General features: G+C 67.3%; 1 protein-coding gene across 23 annotated transcripts in view; it reads left to right on the top strand.

Annotated features, from left to right (window-relative positions):
• PLEC (plectin) overlaps positions 1–21,543 on the top strand; it is a 180,879-nt gene that overhangs the window by 133,846 nt on the left and 25,490 nt on the right. For all 23 annotated transcript variants that reach the window (XM_037891746.1, XM_037891743.1, XM_037891741.1 and 20 more), the window contains 13 exons: positions 2,093–2,208; positions 2,430–2,536; positions 3,919–4,038; positions 5,272–5,367; positions 6,001–6,128; positions 7,211–7,304; positions 7,808–7,962; positions 12,822–13,131; positions 14,500–14,577; positions 15,501–15,662; positions 16,281–16,385; positions 18,960–19,055; positions 19,545–19,670. In XM_037891746.1, coding sequence (XP_037747674.1) covers positions 2,093–2,208; positions 2,430–2,536; positions 3,919–4,038; positions 5,272–5,367; positions 6,001–6,128; positions 7,211–7,304; positions 7,808–7,962; positions 12,822–13,131; positions 14,500–14,577; positions 15,501–15,662; positions 16,281–16,385; positions 18,960–19,055; positions 19,545–19,670 — 1,693 coding nt within the window. The remainder of the gene's footprint in view (positions 1–2,092; positions 2,209–2,429; positions 2,537–3,918; positions 4,039–5,271; positions 5,368–6,000; positions 6,129–7,210; positions 7,305–7,807; positions 7,963–12,821; positions 13,132–14,499; positions 14,578–15,500; positions 15,663–16,280; positions 16,386–18,959; positions 19,056–19,544; positions 19,671–21,543) is intronic.

Raw genomic sequence — 21,543 nt, 5'->3', positions numbered from 1 at the left:
TGCAGGAGCCGCCCCGCCCCGGGAGAGGCAGGGGGAGAGCGCGGGGCTGGCAGCACAGAACAGCCGCCACTCTGCAGGGAGAGGGTGGCTCCCCGGCATCGCGGCACCAGGGCGGGCGGCTCGGCCAGGGGTCCCGGCTCCCCGGCGCCAGGGCGGGTGGCTCGGCCAGGGGTCCCAGCTCCCCAGCGCAGTGAGCAGAGGAAGGCTCGGGCCCCAGCATGGAGAGGAGCTCGCGCCAGCGGGTGAAGAAGAAGCTGCACCGGCAGGGGCCAGGCGGCTCAGCGGGGTCCCGGGCGGGGGCGGAGGAGCAGGTGGTGATGCTGTGCGAGGAGATCGCCGACCCCGCTGCGCTGGAGACCCCCAATGTCAGCAGCTCGCTGTACTCCCTGCACTCCACCCTGCGGCTTCAGGAACTGTAGGCACCGGTGCAGCGGGTGGGCTAGGGGAGCCAGGGCAAAGCCTTGACTGGCCGCAGCTGCCCTCTCCCCCCAGGCTGCACTGGCTGGGGGGCTGCGGCTGATCTTGTGGGGGGGACGGGCGGAGCTTGTTCTGCCTCAACTCATCCCCCCTGGGGTGCAGCATGCAGTTAAAAGTACCCGCGTTTACAGCTGCTGAGCGGAGTGGGGGGGGACAGAAACCTGGGTGGCCCCCACCGGAACAGGGCCCCCAGGCATCTGGCACAGCGGCGGGGTGCGGGGGGAGTCGGCTCTGCAGAGCCGGAGCAGATTTGCCATCTCGGGGCGGCGTTACCTGGCTTCCCCAGGCGAGGCCTCGGGAAGGTCGGTTCCCGCTCCCCGCCGGGCCGTGGCTCCTGCTGCAGGCGTGGGGCTCGGCAGGCTGCCCAAGCCCCCGAGCCGGGGGAGCTGCCCCGTTGCTGTGAGGGGCGCGGCGCCAGCGGCAGGGCTGGGGGGAATGACCCACGGTGTGGTACTGAGATGCCCTGCCTGGGACGGGACGGGGAGCTGGCAGGAGCCAGCCTGACTGCCGGGCGGGGACAGCGTTGGATTGGGGGGAGCTGCTGTGCTGAGCTGTGGGGCTGGTCAGAGCTCTCCTGACCCCACAGCCGACATGCTGCCGGGGGGCGGGGGGGAGAGAAGGGCCCGTGGTATGAGTCAGCGTCTCGTGTTTCCAACTGTGCAAGGGTTAATTGCTGCGGTCGCCCGGCCCGCGAGGGCTCCCGGTGCCGCGGCTCGCCCGGCCCGCGAGGGCTCCCGGTGCCGCGGCTCGCCCCGCCCGCGAGGGGTCCCGGTGCCACGGCTCGCCCCGCCCGCGAGGGGTCCCGGTGCCGCGGCTCGCCCCGCCCGCGAGGGGTCCCGGTGCCGCGGCTCGCCCCGCCCGCGAGGGGTCCCGGTGCCGCGGCTCGCCCCGCCCGCAAGGGGTCCCGGTGCCGCGGCTCGCCCGGCCCGCGAGGGCTTCCGGTGCCGCGGCTCGCCCCGCCCGCGAGGGCTTCCGGTGCCGCGGCTCGCCCCGCCCGCGAGGGGTCCCGGTGCCGCGGCTCGCCCGGCCCGCGAGGGGTCCCGGTGCCGCGGCTCGCCCGGCCCGCGAGGGCTCCCGGTGCCGCGGCTCGCCCGGCCCGCGAGGGCTCCCGGTGCCGCGGCTCGCCCGGCCCGCGAGGGCTCCCGGTGCCGCGGCTCGCCCGGCCCGCGAGGGCTCCCGGTGCCGCGGCTCGCCCCGCCCGCGAGGGCTCCCGGTGCCGCGGCTCGCCCCGCCCGCGAGGGCTCCCGGTGCCGCGGCTCGCCCCGCCCGCGAGGGCTCCCGGTGCCGCGGCTCGCCCCGCCCGCGAGGGCTCCCGGTGCCGCGGCTCGCCCCGCCCGCGAGGGCTCCCGGTGCTGCGGCTCGCCCCGCCCGCGAGGGGTTCTCCTAGCCCCTGCAGTGGAGGACACTGGTGATGTGCTCTTTGGGGGGCACAGACCTGGCCCAGCCCGCAGCTCCACGAGACGGTGCCCCCAGGCGTCCCAGCTGCTGCAGGCCGGGCATGGCATAGGGGGTGGGGCCGAGCTGTCAGTGGGGCCCCAGAGCAGGCTCCAAGCTGGGCCTGGGGTTTACAGCTCTGGGGATGCCCGGCCCCTCACACGCTCCGTCTCTGACGCAGGCCCATGCTCATCGACATGAACAAGGTGTATCGCCAGACCAACCTGGAGAACCTGGACCAGGCCTTCACCGTGGCCGAGCGGGACCTGGGGGTGACGCGCCTGCTGGACCCTGAAGGTACGAGGTGGGGAAGGGTCCCTGTGCCAGCACACAGCCCCTTCCTGGCCTGGGGCAGCCACCCAGTGGCTCTGCTCCCTGCAGGGAACCCTTGGGTGCAGCAGCCGCTCGGCCTGGTGGTGAACGGGTGCATCCCATGAGCACAGGGGGCAGCCCCCTGCAGGTGGAGACCCCTGGGCTGGGGCTCCCCCACAGCTGCTCACGCTCTGCCCTCCCCCCAGATGTGGACGTGCCCCAGCCGGACGAGAAGTCCATCATCACCTATGTCTCGTCGCTGTACGATGTCATGCCCCGTGTGCCCGAGGTGTCGGTCGGCATCAAGGCCAATGTGAGTATGAGGCTATGGAGGCCACGGGACTTCGGGGCCGCTGCGTCTCTGGGGCTGGCCTGAGGGGCCCGGGAGCCGCGCTGTGCCACAGGGACAGGCCATGAGACGCCGGCAGTCCCTCTCTCCACGCTCCCTGCAGCGGGGCCCGATGAGCCACAGGCCGTGGGAGCCCTGGCAATCTGCAGACGCCCGGGAAGAGGAGGGGGCCTGAGGCTGTGGGCCGGCGCCAGAGAAGCAGGCTAAGCAGAGGGCTCCCCCTCCCTCCCCTGGCCTGACGCCTCTGGCCTTTGGTCTCCCGCTCAGCCGCGCTTCCCTGCAGAGGGGTGGGGGGGTCCCCTCTGTCACGGAGCCCCGGGATCAGTCCTAGGCCCCGGCTTGGGAACGGGCTGAGAGGAACCCCTCAGTGGGCCAGACCCCCAGGGCCTCTCTCCCGGCTCATGGGCAGCCACGCGGCCTCTTGGCCTCCTCAGCTGAACCCCGGGGGCTCCAGCCCTCCTGCCCCACACCCTCAGCTCTGCCCAGCGAGTCCAGCTGGGCCAGACCCCTGGGGAGACCCGGCCACGCAGCAGGGGCTAGTGCCCCTCGCCCAGCGTTCGCAGGGACACTCTCCGCGCGGTCACAGCCGGGTCGTTAGCTAGCTGCTCACAGCACGGGATGTGCTCAGGGTGGCCCAGGGAAACGCGGGTTAAAGCCCCGACCGGTGGGGTCAGCCCGGAGCCCAGAGCCCAGCTGTAAGAGCCCCTTTGTTCCAGCTCTGTCTGTCTGTCCGTCTGACCTCCTTGGGCAGTTCCCAGGTGAGCCCAGGCTTCTTCCAGCAGCCAACACCTACCCCCTCACCTCACTCCTCACAGTCCTTTGTTCTCGAGCTGGGGGGTCTTTGCTCAGCCTCCCTGCAGAGGTGGGGAAACCCCTCCCTACCCCCCCCACCCCACCCCACCCCGCACCTTGGGTGCCAGATGTCAATGTCCCGGTGATTGGCTTTGCCATTGTCTTCTTGGGTTCTCCATTGATATGGGGTCAGCTGGTCGACATTCATAGCCATGTCCCTTAGCCATGCCCTGAAAGCAAACAGTCCTGTCCCCTGCTCCCACACTGGGTAACAGTGCAGCATGTAGGGGAAACTGAGGAACACATGGGGTTATAAAAACAGTACTGAAAATTCCGGTGATGGGGGTGGTTGGCCAGTCACTGAGGTTCCCATCCAGGGGTGACTCCAGCCAAGATGGTCCAGGGAGACCAGCGGTTTCTGCCCGCCAAGGAGCTCGGCCCCAAATCCCACCCATCCGTTTCTGTGCTCTCTCAACTCCTGGGGGCTGGGGAGGGGAGGCCGGCCAGCCCGGCAGCTGCGGGGACCCGGGGCCATGCTCTCGCCTGTCCCCTAGGAGCAGCAGCTGCGGTGGCAGGAGTACCGCGAGGTGGTGACGGCTCTGCTGCAGTGGATTCGCAATCACACCATCCTCTTCGAGGAGCGCAAGGTGCCAGCCAGCTATGAGGAGATCGAGGTGAGGGGCCTGGCTGTCTGGGCCACGCGGGGGTGATTCCCGGGGATGGGGCTCTGGGGACCTCTCGTCCCCGGGCTGCACAGCCCCATCTCCCCAGCTACAGGTGCCCTTTGGGGCCCCCTGGTTCCTTCGGTGCCCCTTCTCGCTGGGGCAGGAGCAGCCCACATGGCCTCTTCAGCTGCCGCCCGCCTCCGCCGCCCGGGCATGGAGAGGGAGCCCGTGCCTTGCCCTGCGGGAGTGCCCCTCCCGGTGGGGGCGTGCGATCCGGGCGGGGGACTGCGCACTGAGTGGGCTCCTGGGGTGGGCTGGGGGTGTGCTCAGAGCCTGAGCTGGCGGGGGGGCCGTGGTCTCCGAGCCACGTGTTCTGTCTCCTGGCTCCCCTCTCGTCCTGTCCCGACGCGGCTGCTGCTGGCAGGGGATGAAAGGCCCCAGTGCTGGGTGGGGGAGCTCTGCCGGTGGTGCCCAGGAGGGATCTGGCTGGGCAGTGTGCCCAGGTGCCCGGGCCCCACCCCCACGCAGGAGCCGCCTGGACGCCCCCAGAAGGAGGGGCCCACAGAGCTCCCTAGGGAGTGGGTGCGTCCCGATGGCAGCGAGGGGGAGCAGAGTCTGTGGTTCCCTGGGGCCGCAGGGGACCTGGCATCTGGCTCCTGGGATGCCCAGCCCGACTCTGCGCTGGCAGCTGCCCTCCCTTGGGGGGTCTGAGCCCAGCGTAGGGGGCAGCTAGCCCTGTGAGGGCCAGGCTGAGTCGGGGGGGCCTGGCAGGGCTCAGCTCCTCACCCCAGGCGGGCGGGAGGGAGGGAGGAGTGGGGCAGCGCAGCGGGCGGGGGAATCAAGGGGCTCCCCAGGCAGGGGGAGGGCGTCTGACTCATTCCTTCCATGCCAGCCCCTCGTGAGTCAACAGCGGCCAAGAAGAACCCGCCCGCCCGGCCCGCACTGTGGGGTGGGGCCCGGTCCCCAGGCCTGGCTCAGCTCCGGGCCCCAACCCCTGGCTGGGGGGCCTTTGCCCAGCCCGGAGTGGGGATGTCGTCTCCTTGGGGGGGGCGGGGGCTAGTGAGGACAAGCCCTGCGTGCTGGGCTAGGGAGAGGCTGGCCAGGCATGGGCCCTACTGATGGTGACCCTGCGCCTGGCACAGAGCCCCCGGGCAGCTGGTCACAGGCGGGTCGCACGGGGCCCCTCCCCTACCCCGGGGCCTGCCCTGCCTCCCCCATGCCCTCACCTCAGCTTCCCCCCAGCTCCTGTGGCGCCAGTTCCTGAAGTTCAAGGAAACCGAGCTCCCGGCCAAGGAGGCCGACAAGAACCGCTCCAAGGTCATTTACCAGTCGTTGGAGGTGAGCGGGGTGACGCCCCAGGGACCCCCTGGCAGAGAGCCACCCCGAGTCCTACATACAGCCGACAGGGCTGTGCCCCTCCCCTCCTGTCCCCTCCCCGGGGGCTGTGCCGAGCCCCTCCCCTCCCGTCCCCTCCCTGGGGGCTGTGCCGAGCCCCTCCCCTCCCGTCCCCTCCCCGGAGGCTGTGCCGAGCCCCTCCCCTCCCGTCCCCTCCCCGGGGGCTGTGCCAAGCCCCTCATCCCTGAGCACGAGGGGGCTGCGCCCGGCTGTAACCGGGCATGTGACCAGGGGAGCTGTCCTGTGACTGTGTCACGCGGTGTGGGGCCGGCAGCTGGGCATCCCCAGCTCCCCACCGGCCCGGCACCAGCCTGGGACCTAGCCCCAGCCCCTGCAGACCCTGGGGGTGCCCAGAGCAAAGCCCTCCCGAGTGGAGCCAACCAGTGTTTGTGCCCCCCTCTCCTGCGCTGCCCCATGGACCCCTCAGGCTGGGTGCGGGTTGGTCCTCACGTGCCCCCCCATCCCATGGCCCCGTGGCTGCAAAGGCCCCATTTCTGTGTGTATCAGGAGCTGGCCCCCCGACCTGCCTCAGGGGGGCCCTCCTCGTCCGTGTAACACTCCCTCTCGCTGGCGCAGGGCACGGTGCAGGCCGGGCAGCTGCAAGTGTCCCCCGGCTACCACCCGCTGGACGTGGAGAAGGAGTGGGGCAAGCTGCATGTCGCCATCCTGGAGCGCGAGAAGCTGCTGCGGGCTGAGTTTGAGAGGTCAGTGCTCATGGGGGAAGGGGCCGGGGGGGAGCCGAGGGGGCTGGGAGGGAATGTGGGGCTGGGCTGGGAGGGAGATCGGGGGGGGGCTGGGCTGGGGAGCCAGGGGGGAGATCTGGGGCGGGGCGGGAGCTGGGGAGTGGGGAGGGGCTGCTGGCAGTGGAGGGGCCGTGGGCAGGGGAGAAGGGCTGGCTGAGGGGGGTCGGGGGGCTGAGGTGCGGGGGTGTTGGGGGGGCTGGCCGGCCCAGGACACTCTCCAGGCCAGGCTCCTGCTGGCAGAGGCTCCGGGCCGGGGTGTTCCCGCCCTGGCCTCGCAGCCCGTAATGGGAACCATACGGCTGGTGAGTCACCGCCCGCCGGGTGCCTCCCTCAGGAAGCCCAGCCCCGCCTGCCCGCCGAGCAAACAGAGCCGAGCGGGCTGGCCCCTGGCAGTGCCGCTGGGGCTCCCGGCTCGCCCTGAGCTCGCCGGCTCCAGCAGGGACGGGGGGGGGCTCTGCCTTTCCCACAGGCACGTGGCAGAGCAGGGGTGGCGTCCTGGGGGCCTGGGGTTGCCCTGGCCACCAGGACTGGGGTGCGCATGGGTGGGGCTGGGTTGGGGTGAGGCAGAGGAAGGCGGGGGCTGGGGTCCCCACAGGAGGGGCGCGGAGCTGGGCAGGGGGCTGGAGTGCCCACAGAAGGGGCGGGGGGCTGGGCAGGGGGCTGGGGTGCCCACAGCAGGGGCGGGGGGCTGGGCGGGGGGCTGGGGACCCCACAGCAGGGGCAGGGGGGCTGGGCAGGGGGCTGGGGTGCCCACAGCAGGGGCGGGGGGCTGGGCAGGGGGCTGGGGGCTGGATGGGGGGCTGAGGTGCCCACAGCGGGGGCGGGGGGCTGGGCGGGGAGCTGGGGTGCACACAGCGGGGGCTGGGGTGCCCATAGCAGGGGCGGGGGGCTGGGCAGGGGCTGGGGTGCCCACAGCAGGTGCGGGGGGCTGGATGGGGGGCTGGGCTGCCCACAGCGGGGGCTGGGGGCTGGATGGGGGGCTGGGCTGCCCACGGGGGGGCAGGGCGCAGTTGTTCACCGTGCTCCCCTCCCTGCCCGCGCAGGCTGGAGCGGCTGCAGCGTATCGTCAGCAAGCTGCAGATGGAGTCGGGGGTGTGCGAGGAGCAGCTGAACCAGGCCGACACCCTGCTGCAGTCGGTGAGAGCAAAGCCCGGGGGGCGGGGGGCTGCCCAGGGACCCCCGGGACGGGACGGCCACGGCGCTGGCCAACACCTGAGGGCCTGGGGCAGCCCCGAGGTAGTCGCGGGGCAGGGCATAGAGCGTGGGGGCAAGGGGACGGAGCAGTGCATGCAATGGGGGGACGGAGCAGTGCATGCAATGGGGGGATGGGCACTGCGTGCAATGGGGGGACGGAGCAGTGCGTGCAATGGGGGGACGGAGCAGTGCATGCAATGGGGGGATGGGCACTGCATGCAATGGGGGGACGGAGCAGTGCATGCAATGGGGGGACGGGCACTGCATGCAATGGGGGGACGGAGCAGTGCATGCAATGGGGGGACGGAGCAGTGCATGCAATGGGGGGACGGGCACTGCGTGCAATGGGGGGACGGAGCAGTGCATGCAATGGGGGGACGGGCACTGCGTGCAATGGGGGGATGTCTCAGACGGCCCCCCCGGTTTAACACACCTCCCTCCGGCAGGACGTCCGGCTGCTGAACGCCGGGAAGCAGCCGCAGAAGGCGGCCGAGATCGAGCGGGACCTGGACAAGGCGGACGCCATGATCCGCCTGCTTTTCAACGATGTGCAGGCCCTGAAGGACGGGCGCCACCCGCAGGGCGAGCAGATGTACCGCAGGTAACAGGCCCAGCCAGAGCCCCGCCCCTGCCCCGGGGGGGTGGGGCCCAGCCAGAGCCCCGCCCCTGCCCCGGGGGGGTGGGGCCCAGCCAGAGCCCCGCCCCTGCCCCGGGGGGGTGGGGCCCAGCCAGAGCCCCGCCCCTGCCCCGGGGGGTGGGGCCCAGCCAGAGCCCCGCCCCTGCCTGGGGGTGGGGCCCAGCCAGAGCCCCGCCCCTGCTGGAGGGGCGGGACTGTGACAGATCCACAGGCCTGGTGCTCTCGCACGGCCCCTGGGAGGACCCCTTCAGTGTGTCAGCCCCCTGCAGGTCACACTCTGTCACTGGGGTCAGCCCCCCGGCTTCACCATCTGTGGGGACTGACCCTTGGAACCTTCAGCTCCCCTGGGTCCCGCCGTGAGCTCCCTGCAGGGAGTCCACCTGGATTGAACACCATGGGGAACCTTATACACCCAAAGGGAGCAAAGCACCCCCAGTTTCCTTTATCTGGAGTGACCCTCAGCCTGGGGGGTTATTAGGTGTCTGGAACTCAGCGTAGGGAGTCCTTCGCTAACACAGACGGGAAAGTTACAGCAAAGTCCAGCCGGGTCAGTCCAGAGCTCTCTGAGCCTTCTCTAGTCCCAGTCCAGCAGCCCCCCACTTAACAACCCCACCTGGCCCCTGCTCTGTCCTTTGTCCTTGTTCCTCGGGAAACCTGGTCACTTGGCCTCCTCCTCAGCCCTTTGTTCTCCAGCTCGTCACACCGGGCTGGCGTCCTGCCGAGAGTCAGTTAGGGCTTGTAAGTCGACAAAACAAAAATCGCCAAAGGGTGTTCACACTTGCTCCCTCTGTCGACAGATCATGTCCACACTGGGGACATCATCATCGACAGGGTAGCACGAAGAGCTGAGCGCTGCCGAGAGCAGCTTCGTGAGTAGCTCTGGGAGCGCTCTGTGCTGAGGAATGGCAAAGCCGCTCAGCCGTCTGTCCCCGTCCGGCTGCAGCAGCCGTCTGTGCCTAGTGCCTGGCAGAACAGCAGCAGTCCAATGATTTGCTCTTTGTTTCTTCCCCAAAGGGAGCAGCACCACACAGATACTTCCCGGATCTTTGAAAGGGGAGGGGCGCGTGCCTGCAGGGCAGCAGAGATCACGACACTGAGCAGAGCCATCAGGGCAGGCACTGTGGGAGACTGGCGGAAGCCAGTTCTGTGGACAAAACCATCAGCAGTGTCTACGCTGGGTCTTTGTCGACAATAAAGGGAGGGGAAAAGACAAAAGTCTTTCATGGGGGTGGAAGTTTTTGGTCACCAAAATTGGACATTTTTTGCGACAAAAGTCCCATTGTAGTGTGTATGCTCATGCTGTTTTGTCACCGAAAGGCAGTTTTTGGCGACAAAACTTGCCAGTGTAGACAAACCCTTAGTTACTAGGTACCAAGTGTCTGGGTAATTGGAGTGGGCATTGTCTCTGCCGGGCTCTCCATGAGAAAGGCCAAAAGCCATGTAGAGTTGGACCTTGCAAAGGGAATTAAAACCAATAGTAAAAGGGCTTATAGCTACATATATAAAAAGAAAACAAGGAAAGAAGAAGTGGGACTGCTTAACACTGAGGATGGAGTGGAGGTTAAGGATAATCTAGGCATGGCCCAATATCTAAACAAATACTTTGCCTCAGTCTTTAATGAGTCTAATGAGGAGCGCAGGGATAATGGTAGGACGACAAATGGGAATGAGGCTATGGAGGTAGATATCACCACATCTGAGGTAGAAGCGAAACTCGAACAGTTTAATGGGACTAAATCGGGGGGCCCAGATAATCTTCATCCAAGAATATTAAAGGAACTGGCACATGAAATTGCAAGCCCACTAGCAAGAATTATTAATGAATCTGTAAACTCAGGGGTTGTACCGTATGACTGGAGAATTGCTAACACAGTTCCTATTTTTAAGAAAGGAAAAAAAAAGTGATCTGGGAAACTACAGGCCTGTTAGTTTGGCATCTGTAGTACGCAAGGTCTTGGAAAACATTTTGAAGGAGAAAGTGAAGGACATTGAGGCCAATGGTAATTGGGGCAAAATACAACATGGCTTTACAAAAGGTAGATCGTGTCAAACCAACCTGATCTCCTCTGTAGCTCACGAAAGCTTATGGTCAAATAAATTTGTTAGTCTCTAAGGTGCCACAAGTCCTCCTTTTCTTCTTTGAGAAGGTAACAGATTTTTTAGACAAAGGGAACGCAGTGGATCTAATTTACCTCGATTTCAGTAAGGCATTTGATACGGTTCCACATGTGAATTATTAGCTAAATTGGAAAAGATGGGGATCAACATGAAAATTGAAAGGGTGGATGAAAAAATAAGGAACTGGTGAAAGGGGAGACTACAGTGGGTCACACTGAAAGGTGAACTGTCAGGCTGGAAGGAGGTTACTAGTGGAGTTCCTCAGGGACTGGTTGTGGGACCAATCTTATTTAATCTTTTCATTACTGACCTTGGCACAGAAAGTGGAAGTGTGCTAATAAAGTTTGTGGATGACACGAAGCTGGGAGGTATTGCCAATACAGAGAAGGACTGGGATATCATACAGGAAGATCTGGATGACCTTGTAAACTAGAGTAATAGTAATAGGATGAAATTTAATAGTGAAAAGTGCAAGGTCATGCATTTAGGGATTAATAACAAGAATTTTAGTTATAAGCTGGGGACACATCAATTAGAAGTAACGGAGGAGGAGAAGGACCTTGGAGTATTGGTTGATCACAGCATGACTATGAGCCGCCAATGTGATGTGGCTGTGAAAAAAGCTAATGCGGTCTTGGGATGCATCAGGAGAGGTATTTCCAGTAGAGATAAGGAGGTGTTAGTACCGTTATACAAGGCACTGGTGAGATCTCATCTGGAATACTGTGTGCAGTTCTGGTCTCCCATGTTTAAGAAGGATGAATTCAAACTGGAACAGGTACAGAGAAGGGCTACTAGGATGATCCAAGGAATGGAAAACTTGTCTTATGAAAGGAGACTCAAGGAGCTTGGCTTGTTTAGCCTAACCAAAAGAAGATTGAGGGGAGATAGGATTCCTCTCTATAAATATATCAGAGGGGTAAATACCACGGAGGGAGAGGAATTATTTAAGCTCAGTACCAATGTGGACACAAGAACAAATGGATAAAAACTGGCCATCAGGAAGTTTAGACTTGAAATTAGACGAAGGTTTCTAACCGTCAGAGGTCTTTGGTTTTACCCCACTGGCTAACCACAGGTCACACAAGCAATTCCCTTAGACGCTCCAGTTTCCCAGTATCACCACCAGGGCCGCTCGTTATGGGGATGAATGGTTATGAAAACCAATATCCCAGCAAAAGAAAAGAGGTTCTCTCGATCCCAAAGGACCAAGCCCCAGACCCAGGTCGATATACAAATCAGATCTTACCCAGAAATCACGCTGTTGCCAATCCTTTTGAATCTAAAATCTAAAGGTTTATTCAGAAAAGGAAAGGGACAGAGATGAGAGCTAGAATGGGTGAAATGGAATCAATGACAGAGAGGAACGGCCAAGTTCTTGGTTCAGCCTTGCAGCAGTGAGGGAATAAACTGCAGGTTCAAATCCAGTCTCTGGAGAACATCCCCGGCTGGGATGGGTCCTTCAGTCCGTTGTGTAGAGCTTCTGTTTGTAGCAAAGTCCCTCCAGAGGTAAGAAGCAGGACTGAAGACCAGATGGAGATGAGGCATCAGCCTTTTATAGTCTCCTCCAGGTGTAAGAACCCCTCTTTGTTCATACCATGGAAAATTACAGCAAAATGGAGTTTGGAGTCACGTGGCAAGTCCCTGCATACCTTGCTGAGTCCCAAGGCGTGTCTGCCTTCTCTCAATGGGTCAGTTGTGTAGCGGATGGTCCTTAATGGGCCACCCAGCAGGCTAGGCAGAGCTGACCCCAACTTGTCTGGGGAGTCACCCAGAAGCAGAGCAGAAGTTTGAAATACAGACAGTACAGAGCCAATATTCATAACTTTAACTACAAAAATGATACACACACACAGACAGCATCATCCTAACCAGCAAACCATCACCTTGTCTGAGACACCTCATTTGACCCCCTTTATACAAGATTTGGTGCCACGACAGGACCTTGGTTGCAACCATGTTTCTGTACAGTCCCAGTTCAAGTCAATAATGTCACAGCAGTAAATAGGCCCAGTGGCCTGTGACGGGATGTTAGATGGGGTGGGATCTGAGTTACGACAGAGAATTCTTTCCTGGGTATCTGGCTGGTGAATCTTGCCCACGTGCTCAGGGTTCAGCTGATCGCCATATTTGGGGTCGGGAAGGAATTTTCCCCCAGGGCAGATTGGCAGAGGCCCTGGGGGTTTTTCACCTTCCTCTGCAGCGTGGGGCATGGGTCACTTGCTGGAGGATTCTCTGCTCCTTGAAGTCTTTAAACCACGATTTGAGGACTTCAATAGGTCAGACACAGGTGAGGGGTTTGTTAGAGGAGGGGGTGGGATTCTGTGGCCCACGTCATGCAGGAGGTCAGACGAGATGATCATAATGTCCCCTTCTGACCTTAAAGTCTATGATTCTATGACAGCCGGGCATCAGTCACACCTGGCTCTCTGCAAAGTAAACAACCTTTCCCCCCAACCCAGTTAACCCTGGCCCCCATAGGGGAAACTGAGGCACACACTCTATTCACACACAATATTATGCATAATTCCTACTCAGTCACAGGCCAGCTGGAACCCCCCGCTCCCGGGGGCACTCTGGGCCTACTACCACCTCAGCTGCCCTTGTCGCTCTGTACTGGCCCCCCGTCCCCCTGGTTTGGCAGCATCTGTGCCCCAAGCATGGCACGAGTGCCCCCAAACAGCGCCCCTCTGCTCTGCCCGCAGGGTGTACCGCCTCCACGAGCGTCTGGTCGCCATCCGCACCGAGTACAACCTGCGCCTGAAGTCGGGCTCCTTGCAGCCGGCCCAGGTGGCCCTGCCCCTTGGCCAGCGGCCCCGGCAGGACCTGGAGGACGTCACGCTGCGCTACCTGCAGGACCTGCTGGCCTGGGTGGAGGAGAACCAGAGACGGCTCAACGGCGCCGAGTGGGGTGTGGACCTGCCCACGGTGGAGTCACAGCTGGGCAGTCACCGGGGCCTGCACCAGTCCATTGACGAGTTCCGGGCCAAGATCGAGCGGGCGCGAGCTGACGAGGTGAGGCGGGAGGGGGATGGGCAGGACAGGCAGCCCGGCCCGCACCCCAGGTGGGACGTGGCTTTTCAGACCCTGCCCTCCACATGCTGGGGTCGTGCCCTCCCCAAGCCCTGCCACGGGCTGTGTTCGTGGGGTCCCACGCCCGCCAAGGCAGTGCAGCCCCCTCTGGGGGGACGCAGGAGCTGCCCACAGCTTGCGTTGGCCAGTTACCCAGGGCACAGCATGGGCCCCTGAGCGGACGTTACCCCAGGATGCCGGGGTTCCCAGTCACCTGCAGAGGGGGAGACGTCCTGCCACAGCCCAGGGCCCCTCTTCCCAAATAGAGATTTTGATCCCCTCCTCAGGCCTAGCAAGTCTCGGGCTGTTTGCAGCAGAGCGGGGCAGCCGGTGGAGTTAACACGTGTTCCTGAAAGCAACCCCACCCCAGGGAGTCTGAGGGCGCCCGCCTCTCCTGCTGTCTGCCCCAGTCAGGGGAACTCTGGGTGCCTGGCAGGGACAGTGGCCGGTGTGGCCCGGCTGTGCTAGCCCACCTGACGGGGGCTCGTGCCCAGCACGTGATCCTCCATGGCCTCAGCATCTGCTCACGCCCCCCAGCCAGCCGCAGCCCCCTGCAGGGGCACAGGGCAGGCGAGACTTGGGGTGCCGTGCGGACGCCGATCCGAGAGGCTTTCGCTTCCTGAGCGACTGGAACGGCCAGTAGGCGCTGCGGGCAGCACCCTGGGGTGGGCTGGGCAGGCCAGGATCAGGGAGTCTGAGATGGGGGGAACTTACCCATCTCGCCCGGGGTGAGTGAGGGACACCAGCGATGGTGCCTTGGAGCACATGGAGCTCTCTGCGGAGACCTGTAGGACAGCCTCCTCCAAAAGAGAGCACCCCCTGCCGAGCCCCCACCCCATGGCACTATCCTGGGGCCTGCGGTGCCCCCTGCCGAGCCCCCACCCCACGGCGCTGTCCTGGGGCCTGTGGTGCCCGCTGGGGAGAGCACCCCCTGCCGAGCCCCCACCCCACGGCGCTGTCCTGGGGCCTGCGGTGCCCGCGAGGAGCGTGCCCCCTGCCAAGCCCCCACCCCACAGCGCTGTCCTGGGCCTGCGGTGCCCGCTGGGGAGAGCCCCCACCCCACGGCGCTGTCCTGGGGCCTGCGGTGCCCCCTGCCGAGCCCCCACCCCACGGCGCTGTCCTGGGGCCTGCGGTGCCCCCTGCCGAGCCCCCACCCCACGGCGCTGTCCTGGGGCCTGCGGTGCCCGCGAGGAGAGCGCCCCCTGCTGCACAGGGCTGGCGATGGGGCTCGTGGCGCCAGGCCTGCGGCCGGAGGAGGGCCGGGGGTCACAGCTCTGTGCCGGGCAGGGGCTCACCGCTCTCTCCCCACAGGCCCAGCTCTCGCCCGCCCCACGCAGCGCCTACCGAGACTGCCTGGGCAAGCTGGACCTGCAGTACGCCCAGCTGCTGGTGAGCGGGCGGGAGGGGTGCAGGGGCGGGGGAGGCTCCGAGGGAGCCAGGGTGGGATGGGTGGGGGTTTGGGACCCTGTGGGGGGCTGTGTGAGGGGAGGGAGGTTTGGGGGGCTGTGTGAGGGGAGGGGGGCTTGGGGGTCTGTGGGGTTGGCTGGTTGGCTGTGTGAAAGAAGCAGGGTTTGGGGGGCTGTAGGGGGCTGTGTGAAGGGAGCGGGGTTTGGGGGGCTGTGTGAGGGGAGGGGAGACTGGGGGCCTGTGGGGGGCTGTGTGAGGGGAGGGGAGACTGGGGGCCTGTGGAGGGCTGTGTGAAGGGAGCGGGGTTTGGGGGGCTGTGTGAGGGGAGCGGGGGGGCCTGTGGGGGGCTGTGTGAAGGGAGTGGGGTTTGGGGGCCTGTGAGGGGCTGTGTGAAGGGAGCGGGGTTTGGGGGGCTGTGTGAGGGGAGGGGGTTTGGGGGCCTGTGGGGGGCTCTGTGAGGGGAGCGGGGTTTGGGGGGCTGTGTGAGGGGAGCAGGGGGGCCTGTGGGGGGCTGTGTGAAGGGAGCGGGGTTTGGGGGGCTGTGTGAGGGGAGCAGGGTTTGGGGGGCTGTGTGAGGGGAAGGGGGTTTGGGGGCCTGTGGGGGGCTGTGTGAGGGGAGCGGGGTTTGGGGGGCTGTGTGAGGGGAGCGGGGGGGCCTGTGGGGGGCTGTGTGAGGGGAGCGGGGTTTGGGGGGGCTGTGTGAGGGGAGGGGGTTTGGGGGCCTGTGGGGGGCTCTGTGAGGGGAGCGGGGTTTGGGGGGCTGTGTGAGGGGAGCAGGGGGGCCTGTGGGGGGCTGTGTGAGGGGAGCGGGGTTTGGGGGGCTGTGTGAGGGGAGGGGGTTTGGGGGCCTGTGGGGGGCTCTGTGAGGGGAGGGGTGCCATCATGCGCCCCGTGTGTGCCCCCAGAACTCGTCCAAGGCGCGGCTGCGGCACCTGGAGAGCCTGCAGGCCTTCGTGGGCGCCGCCACCCGGGAGCTGATGTGGCTGAACGAGAAGGAGGAGGAGGAGGTGGACTACGACTGGAGCGACCGCAACCCCAACATGGCGGCCAAGAAGGAGAACTACTCGGTACTGCCCTGCCCCGGGGCTGCCCCCTCTGGCCCCCGGGACTGACTCCTGCCCCCCGCCCCCCCCGTGCAGCCTGCGTCCCAGGCCTGCAGTGCCCGCGCGGGTGCTGGCTCCTGCTGCCCTGGCAGAGACTTGCCTGGCGCTGGTTGGCATTCCCGGCGGAAGGGGAAGCCGGGCGCTGGCGGCTGTGGGCAGGGCTGGCCTTGGGGAGGATGCGCTCAGCACCAAGGGGAAGCAGGGACCCACGCTCCCGTGGGGCACAGCTAGTCCAGGGGGCCGTGGCCTGCGGGTGTCCTCTGGGGCTCTTCCCGGGCTCGCTGCGAGTGTCCCAGTGACGGGGCTGCTGCCCGCTGGGGCAGGCAGGACCCCAGCCGGATCCACTGCCCTGCCAGGGAGCAAGCCCCCATCCCCCAATGCCCCCTCCTGCGCCTGCAGCCCCTTTTCCTGACCCCCAAGAAAGACGGGCCCAGCCCTGACTGCAGGGCTGCTCTGCCCTGAGCTCTCTGCGCGTGCCCCATGTCCCCGGGGAGGGGCCTGCCCCTCGGGGGATCCCGGACACAGCTCAGGCCTGTGCATGCAGCCGCTCACCTGCTGCTCCCTGTCTCTGCTGCGCACCAGGGGCTGATGCGGGAGCTGGAGCTGCGGGAGCGTAAGATAAAGGAGATCCAGAGCACGGGGGACAGGCTGCTGCACGAGGACCACCCGGGCGGGCAGACCGTGGAGGTGAGGCCAGGGGCAGAGCCCGTTCTCGCTGGGCACCGGGCAGGCGGGTGGTGGAGATGAGGCCAGGGGCAGGGCCCGTTCTCGCTGGGCACCGGGCAGGCGGGCGGTGGAGATGAGGCCAGGAGCAGAGGCCGTTCTCGCTGGGCACCGGGCAGGCGGGCGGTGGAGATGAGGCCAGGGGCAGAGCCCGTTCTCGCTGGGCACCGGGCGGGCGGTGGAGATGAGGCCCGGGGCAGGGCCCGTTCTCACTGGGCACCGGGTGGGTGGGCGGTGAAGGAGAGGCCAGGGGCAGAGCCCGTTCTCGCTGGGCACCGGGCACGCGGGCGGTGGAGGTGAGGCCGGGGGCAGAGCCCCTTCTCGCTGGGCACCGAGCAGGCGGTGGAGATGAGGCCAGAGGCAGGGCCCGTTCTCGCTGGGCACCGGGCAGGCGAGCGGTGGAGGTGAGGCCGGGGGCAGAGCCCCTTCTCGCTGGGCACCGAGCAGGCGGTGGAGATGAGGCCAGGGGCAGGGCCCGTTCTCGCTGGGCACCGGGTGGGTGGGCGGTGGAGGAGAGGCCAGGGGCAGAGCCCGTTCTCGCTGGGCACCGGGCACGCGGGCGGTGGAGGTGAGGCCGGGGGCAGAGCCCATTCTCGCTGGGCACCGGGCACGCGGGCGGTGGAGGTGAGGCCGGGGGCAGGGCCCGTTCTCGCTGGGCACCGAGCGGGCGGTGGAGATGAGGCCGGGGCAGGGCCCGTTCTCGCTGGGCACCGGGCGGGCGGTGGAGATGAGGCCAGGGGCAGGGCCCGTTCTCGCTGGGCACCGGGCAGGCGGTGGAGATGAGGCCAGGGGCAGAGCCCGTTCTCGCTGGGCACCGGGCACGCGGGCGGTGGAGGTGAGGCCGGGGGCAGGGCCCGTTCTCGCTGGGCACCGGGCACGCGGGCGGTGGAGGTGAGGCCGGGGGCAGGGCCCGTTCTCGCTGGGCACCGAGCGGGCGGTGGAGATGAGGCCGGGGCAGGGCCCGTTCTCGCTGGGCACCGGGCGGGCGGTGGAGATGAGGCCAGGGGCAGGGCCCGTTCTCGCTGGGCACCGGGCAGGCGGGTGGTGGAAATGAGGCCAGGAGCAGAGGCCGTTCTCGCTGGGCACCGGGCAGGCGGGCGGTGGAGATGAGGCCAGGGGCAGGGCCTGTTCTCGCTGGGCACCGGGCGGGCGGTGGAGATGAGGCCCGGGGCAGGGCCCGTTCTCACTGGGCACCGGGTGGGTGGGCGGTGAAGGAGAGGCCAGGGGCAGGGCCCGTTCTCGCTGGGCACCGGGCAGGCGAGCGGTGGAGGTGAGGCCGGGGGCAGAGCCCCTTCTCGCTGGGCACCGAGCAGGCGGTGGAGATGAGGCCAGGGGCAGGGCCCGTTCTCGCTGGGCACCGGGTGGGTGGGCGGTGGAGATGAGGCCAGGGGAGGCCCGTTCTCACTGGGCACCGGGCAGGCGGGCGGTGGAGATGAGGCCAGGAGCAGAGGCCGTTCTCGCTGGGCACCGGGCAGGCGGGCGGTGGAGGAGAGGCCAGGGGCAGAGCCCGTTCTCGCTGGGCAGCGGGCGGGCGGTGGAGATGAGGCCAGGAGCAGAGGCCGTTCTCGCTGGGCACAGGGCGGGCGGGCGGTGGAGGTGAGGCCGGGGGCAGGGCCTGTTCTCGCTGGGCACCGAGCGGGCAGTGGAGGTGAGGCCGGGGGCAGAGCCCGTTCTCGCTGGGCACCGGGCACGCGGGCGGTGGAGGTGAGGCCGGGGGCAGGGCCTGTTCTCGCTGGGCACCGAGCGGGCAGTGGAGGTGAGGCCGGGGGCAGAGCCCGTTCTCGCTGGGCACCGGGCACGCGGGCGGTGGAGGTGAGGCCGGGGGCAGGGCCTGTTCTCGCTGGGCACCGAGCGGGCGGTGGAGATGAAGCCGGGGCAGGGCCCGTTCTCGCTGGGCACCGGGCAGGCGGGCGGTGGAGGTGAGGCCGGGGGCAGAGCCCATTCTCGCTGGGCACCGGGTGGGTGGGCGGTGGAGATGAGGCCAGGGGCAGGGCCCGTTCTCGCTGGGCACCGAGTGGGCGGTGGAGATGAGGCCAGGGGCAGGGCCCGTTCTCGCTGGGCACCGAGTGGGCGGTGGAGATGAGGCCAGGGGCAGGGCCCGTTCTCGCTGGGCGCTGGGCAGACCATGCATGGGCAGTTCTGGGTGGCACCAGCCCCCCGAGGACAGATTCAGCCTGTGACTGTGGGAAGTCACAAAACATGCAGGTGCCAGCCTGGTCACGGGGGGAGTCAGAGCCAGCCGGCCACTGGCGCGAGGCTGGTGTGTGGTAAGTGGCCGCCAGGGAGCAGGTGAGTCTGGCCCAGCCCCACCAGGTTCCCCCTCCCAGCCCAGGAAGGGCCCTGGCCCTGCCCTTCTCGCCTGCCGAGAGCCTGGGGTGGCGGCGAACGGCCCCTGCTCCGAGAGCCCGACAATCCCAGTGGAGGGCCCGGGCTGCTGGTGTCTGGGGGCCCGCGCCGGGTGCACCTCCCTGCCCTGGGCTCCGGGTGCCCGTGGGCAGCTGCGGGGCTCAGCCCGGAGTGACGCTGGTTCTGTTCCAGGCCTTCCAGGCTGCTCTGCAGACCCAGTGGAGCTGGATGCTCCAGGTATGCTGCTGCATCGAGGCCCATCTGAAGGAGAACACGGCCTACTTCCAGGTAACGGGGCGGGGGGGCCTGGCCGGGGGCAGGGGGGAAGGAGCACCTGGGGGAGGGGTGCCAGGGGGCACCTGGCTGGGGGGAGCGGGGGGCCAGGGGGCCAGGGAGGCGAGGCGCCTGGCAGGGAGGCAGGATGCCAGAGGAGAGGTGGGCACCAGGGGGCAGGGGGCCAGGGAGGAGAGGTGCCTGGTGGGGGGCGGGGTGTCGGGGGGAGGTGGGCACCTGCCAGCGGGCAGAGCACCTGGCATGGGGGCGGGCGCCCCCACTGGCAGGCGGGGGTCGCGCATTGAGCAGCCTCTGTCCTGGGCATCTGTCCCTGCTCCCCTGCCAGGCAGGCGCAGATCCGTAAATACCCGCAGCTCTCTGCACCGACGGGGGCCGGCACTCGGCCAGGCGGGAGCTGAGGAGCCCTCCCCTGGCAGCTGGCCGGGGCCGGGCAGAGGAGCCCCCGCGTGGGGCTGGCAGGTGCTGACCCCCTCGCCCCCGCAGTTCTTCTCAGACGTGAAGGAGGCAGAGGAGTTCCTGAGAAAGACACAGGAGAGCATGAAGAAGAAGTTCTCGTGCGACCGCACCATCACCGTGACACGCCTTGAGGACCTGCTGCAGGACGCCCTTGTAAGTGACTTGTTCCCCCCCCGCCCCCCCGCCCTGGGCTGCTGGGGGCCCTCATGAGAGTCAGTCCCCATTTCCCATCCCGTCCCCCTTCCAGGGCCCCCCCCCGCCGTGCTGCAGGGCACCCTCGGGAGCACCCCCTGCCTCCCTCCTTCCCTCTCGCCCCACCCTTGGGAGTGCCCTTCCCCTGCAGGGGGCACTCAGAGGTACCCCTCCCCATCTCCCCTATCACCCCCCATCCCGGACCCCCAGGAGCGGTGCCTGGCCCTGGCTTTGGAACGGTCTCTACGACGAACCCTTCAGTGGGCCTGACCCCCGGGGGCCTCGCTCTGCCTCGGGGCAGCTGCCCGGCCGCGCGGACCCCTAGGCTGGGGCTCTGGGCGTGCAGCCCCCCGCGCCGTGAGCTCCAGCGAGTCCCGCTGAGCCCGAGGGAGGCTCGTCCCCCGCAGGGACCCATGCGCCTGGCCCCAGTGCCGCGCACGCCGCGTTGCCAAAGGAGCCGGTTTGTTCTGTGTCTGGCACACGGCACAGGCCGGCCGGAGGGGAGCCTCGTCCCCGGGTTCTCAACAAGGGGAGCCCCCCTGCGCACACCCCCTGACCCCGTCACCCCGCCCCCCATCGCCCTGCACTGCCTCTACCCCCGTCACCCCGCCCCCATCGCCCTGCACTGCCTCTGCCCCCCGTCACCCCCCCCATCGCCCTGCCCCCCATCGCCCTGCACTGCCTCTGCCCCCCGTCACCCCGCCCCCATCGCCCTGCCCCCCATCACCCCGCCTCCCGTCACCCTGCCCCCCATCACCCTGCACTGCCTCTGCCTCCCGTCACCCCGCCCGCATCGCCCTGCACTGCCTCTGGCCCCTGTCACCCCGCCCCCATCGCCCTGCCCCCCGTCACCCTGCACTGCCTCTGCCCCCCGTCACTCCGCCCCCATCGCCCCGCCCCCCATCGCCCTGCACTGCCTCTACCCCCGTCACCCTGCCCCCCATTACCCCGCCTCCCGTCACCCTGCCCCCCATCACCCTGCACTGCCTCTGCCCCCCGTCGCCCTGCCCCCCGTCACCCTGCACTGCCTCTACCCCCGTCACCCTGCCCCCATCACCCTGCACTGCCTCTGCCCCCTGTCACCCCGCCCCCATCGCCCTGCCCCCCATCGCCCTGCACTGCCTCTACCCCCGTCACCCTGCCCCCATCACCCTGCACTGCCTCTGCCCCCTGTCACCCCGCCCCCATCACCCCGCCCCCATCACCCTGCACTGCCTCTGCCCCCCGTCACCCCCCCCCCCATCACCCTGCACTGCCTCTGCCCCCTGTCACCCCGCCCCCATCACCCTGCCCCCCGTCACCCTGCACTGCCTCTACCCCCGTCACCCTGCCCCCCATTACCCCGCCTCCCGTCACCCTGCCCCCCATCACCCTGCACTGCCTCTGCCCCCCGTCACCCTGCCCCCATCACCCTGCACTGCCTCTGCCCCCTGTCACCCCGCCCCCATTACCCTGCCCCCCATCACCCTGCACTGCCTCTGCCCCCCGTCACCCCGCCCCCATCGCCCTGCACTGCCTCTGCCCCCTGTCACCCCGCCCCCATCGCCCTGCCCCCCGTCACCCTGCACTGCCTCTACCCCCGTCACCCTGCCCCCCATTACCCCGCCTCCCGTCACGCTGCCCCCCATCACCCTGCACTGCCTCTGCCCCCCGTTACCCCGCCTCCCGTCACCCTGCCCCCCATCACCCTGCACTGCCTCTGCCCCCCGTCACCCCGCCCCCATCACCCTGCACTGCTTCTGCCCCCCCGTCACCCTGCCCCCATCGCCCTGCCCCCCATCACCCTGCACTGCCTCTGCCCCCCGTCACCCCGCCCCCATCGCCCTGCACTGCC

This window comes from Chelonia mydas, chromosome 2 (genome assembly GCF_015237465.2).
Source record: "Chelonia mydas isolate rCheMyd1 chromosome 2, rCheMyd1.pri.v2, whole genome shotgun sequence".
In the NCBI taxonomy this organism is placed as follows: domain Eukaryota; kingdom Metazoa; phylum Chordata; order Testudines; family Cheloniidae; genus Chelonia; species Chelonia mydas.
The sequence above is the reverse complement of the archived record's forward strand: the minus strand, read 5'-3'. Positions and strand labels throughout refer to the sequence as shown.